Here is a 3,533-nt window from a genome sequence, read left to right as displayed (position 1 = left end):
TTTGGATAATCATAAGTGTTCATAATAACAGAATCTTCACATAATGTGTTTTATTTTTCATATAAAACTGAATAATAAGTTATGGGTGGAGGGACAGATGGACTGGTGGACAGCCAGAGGGACAGCCCTCTGTGTTAGTTAACAACATTCTTCATTCGGGGTTAGATCTCTTTGAAGCCACTGGTTCAGTTTGATTTTTCAATAATCACGTTCAATTTTTCAGAAAGTTTTAGGAATAAAGTGATCCCATGAGCTGACTGACTGTAACTTGTCTACCTGCAACAAAGATTCTTTTTAATGGATTAGTTTTAGGTGAGTGGACAGAAGTTGTGTCCACAGGATGGACGAGGAGGAGCTGGGCAGCCCCGGCACATCTGGATCACGTCCAGTTCTTCATGTCTAACGGACCGGTTCTGGTGCTTTACAGTTCAACAGCTTTAGAAAAAAAAATGTACAAATCCAAAATACTCGATTGTCTGAAATATAAATTATGCTCTACGCTGGACCATGTGGCCAAAACTTTTATCACACTATATTTCTTCATTTTGTTCGATAATGATATAATTTGATATCGTTATAAACAATTTAAAAGTGTCCGAAAAACGGTACAAATAAATGAATGTTCACTTTTTATTTGTATTTAGCCTTCAAAGAAATTTGAAATCACCGTCCAACAAAGAAAACAATCCAGTAGGATCAGAGGAAGCGTCACTGGTCCCAGTGAAGGTAAGAGGGATGTGGGTTCTATTCCTCAGTGCGGAGTCATCAGCAGCTGGCTCTGCAGCACAGCTGGACACTTGACGTGCAAGAAGCAGTTTGGTGAAAGGTCGATACGTTTTAAATCAAATCAGAGCTGGAGCCGTTTGTCGTTCCAACACAACTGCTGCTGTTGGAGCAGAAGGTTCAACAACTTTACAAGAACAAATTCTTTCAAAGACTGAAAATAAATTCATGTTCGATTGAGTGAAAGGCCTGAAAAGCCCAGGAGGAGACACAAGTATCATCACGTACCAAATGGGAGTCATCAATAGTTCCGGCGCTGCTCTGATGCAAGAATTAAACGTTAGAATCAGACTGAGAAGATGTAAGAAGCAGGTGTTTGGTTGTCAGTTCTCCTCACTCGCTCTCGTGCAGGACGGAAGCTTTTCTTCCCTCCTGCTTTGTGCTCTCTGTCCCGTGAACCGCAGCTCCCGTTACATCGCCTCAATCATAAATTACTGGCATGGATCTGGTCTGCTGGACTTTCAACACGGTTCATAGAACCTGTTTCATCCAAGCGACAGGAGAACCCTGAGGGACACGGTTAGAAGAGCTGGAAGAGAACTGGAGCTGGACATTGACACATTTCCTCCACTGTAAGAAGAGCGCTGTCACAACAGTCTCCACCTTCCACGTCACTTGTTCTTACCTTTTGAATATCGTTAAGAACTGATGTTGAAATCTTTCCTGATATTTTCAGCTGTATAAGTTCCACTCACATTTGGTTGAACCGTGTCCAGGACTGTTGGACATCGTGTCAATCATGTTTAGTTGATAAATTGTTTCTTTTCAAGCATGCTGCCTGCTGCCCTCCTCTATCCATCGTCTCCTGGATGGAACGGGCGCTGCAGCTTCTTGTTGCTACAACTTTCTGTCAGCTGTTAGTCCAACGGCTGCTGCCGCCACGACTCGTCACACACCACCTGCTTCTTTCAATCTGACTTTTCTTACGCCAACGTTTCTTCTGGGGACTTCTGGTAATAAGAGGTAATCTTGCTAAGATAAAAAAAAAAAACACTTCCTGTTTCCTGTCTGTGACTTCCTGTTTCCGGCTGGTCAGTCCAGGTGAGACTCACCTGGGGTCGAAGCGGGGCGTGATGAAGGGAGTAGAGCCCATCATTAGAGACGAGTCCAGCATGGTTCTGGCAGGAGTGACCAGAGGCTTCCTACTGGACCTGGATCCACACAGACACACAGTCAGAACCACAACACAAGAGTGGGCGGGGCTACAGGTCAAACCACAGAGAGGGGCGGAGCCTGAACTCACTGTCTGCTGTGTTTAGTGGCAGCTTTGGCTGTTCTCCTTGTAGACGGAGGTTTTCTGCTTGTTCTTCCCTGAATGAAAAAGAGAAGAGCGAAGGAACGGTTCTGAGGAACGGTTCTGAGGAACGGTTCTGAGGAACCAGAACGGTCTCCTCCTCCACGTTTGGTTCGAACTCCATGAGAAGAAGTGTTGGTACCTTCTTGGTAGAACCAGGCAGGTGGTCATCATCTGAGGTGGGTTTGGGTTGAGCTTTCTTCATCACTGCGGGTCAGAACCAAACAGAACCTGAGCAGGGTTCCGACTTTTTAAAACATCTTTCTACGACAACGACGTGAAAACATTTAGCTTCTAGGAAACTAATTAATTATTTACACTTGGATCTGTCAGAACAGAACCGGTTCAGGTCCGGTTCAGTTCTGCACGTCTGAACCGGACCTGGAATAAATCCTGAGCCCAGACCCAGAGTGTGAAGACGAGGCCGTCAGAAACTGGTTTGTGTGGTTTCTGTCTGGACTCACGCTTCCTGGTGGCCTTCTGGAGGACGGGGTCGTGGGCGGGGCCATCGGCGCCGACGCTCTGAACAATGGCCGCCTCCTCTTCTCTCTGCTGAGACAGAAACAGAACCAGGACGTTGGACTGAGAAGCAGGACGCGAGGACGTCTGACAGGAACCTGCTCACCTTCACGTCGTCCACCTCTGGAGTTTTTGGTCTCTCAGACTCTGCAGACAAACAGAACTTTAATGTTTGGTCCGAACCCTGAAGGTTCTGCTCGGGTTCTGTCCGACTTACTGACGAGCTCCATCCAGGGGGTCTGCCTCACAGCTTTGGTCATTTTGAGTAAAGCCACGTTGTAGCTGTTGTCCACGTCCTTCAGCAGCTGGTTCAGGCTCTCTCTCATCTGCCGGACCCGGGTCTCCACTGCACAAACACAAACCAGTTCCCCATCAGACCCACCAACAGTTCAGAACCCCCACCCACCGGGCTGTATGCAGAAGCCATCAGAACCTGCTGCTCTCTCCACGGTCCAGACACAGAACCTTGTGACTGTGAGGCTGACCACTGAGCCACCGTGTTGTTGTTGAGCAATGTGTAAGAGGAGACAACAGACCCGGGCGGCACGCGTCACGTTAAAGCTGACAGAAAGGTTGCAGGTGAACCAGGTGTCCTGGTTCTGCAGCAGAACCAGGACACCTGGTGTCTGCAGCAGAACCAGGACACCTGGTGTCTGCAGCAGACACCAGGTGTCCTGGTTCTGCTGCAGACACCAGGTGTTCTGGTTCTGCTGCAGACCCAGCAGACACCAGGTGTTCTGGTTCTGCTGCAGACCCAGCAGACACCAGGTGTTCTGGTTCTGCTGCAGACCCAGCAGACACCAGGTGTTCTGGTTCTGCTGCAGACCCAGCAGACACCAGGTGTTCTGGTTCTGCTGCAGACCCAGCAGACACCAGGTGTTCTGGTTCTGCTGCAGACCCAGCAGACACCAGGTGTTCTGGTTCTGCTGCAGACCCA

General features: G+C 48.4%; 1 protein-coding gene across 1 annotated transcript in view; it reads right to left on the bottom strand.

Annotated features, from left to right (window-relative positions):
- The window catches only part of cdca8 (cell division cycle associated 8), an 11,167-nt gene that overhangs the window by 6,953 nt on the left and 681 nt on the right, over positions 1 to 3,533 (bottom strand). Inside the window, exons 3-8 of the mRNA XM_037692933.1 lie at positions 2,814 to 2,942; positions 2,703 to 2,743; positions 2,542 to 2,629; positions 2,220 to 2,284; positions 2,027 to 2,094; positions 1,836 to 1,934 (exon numbers count right to left, since the gene is read on the bottom strand). Coding sequence (XP_037548861.1) covers positions 1,836 to 1,934; positions 2,027 to 2,094; positions 2,220 to 2,284; positions 2,542 to 2,629; positions 2,703 to 2,743; positions 2,814 to 2,942 — 490 coding nt within the window. The remainder of the gene's footprint in view (positions 1 to 1,835; positions 1,935 to 2,026; positions 2,095 to 2,219; positions 2,285 to 2,541; positions 2,630 to 2,702; positions 2,744 to 2,813; positions 2,943 to 3,533) is intronic.

Source organism: Nematolebias whitei, chromosome 19, assembly GCF_014905685.2.
Source record: "Nematolebias whitei isolate Nwh7 chromosome 19, NemWhi1, whole genome shotgun sequence".
NCBI lineage: Eukaryota > Metazoa > Chordata > Actinopteri > Cyprinodontiformes > Rivulidae > Nematolebias > Nematolebias whitei.
Note: the sequence above shows the minus strand (reverse complement) of the source record. Positions and strands in the feature narration are given on the sequence as shown.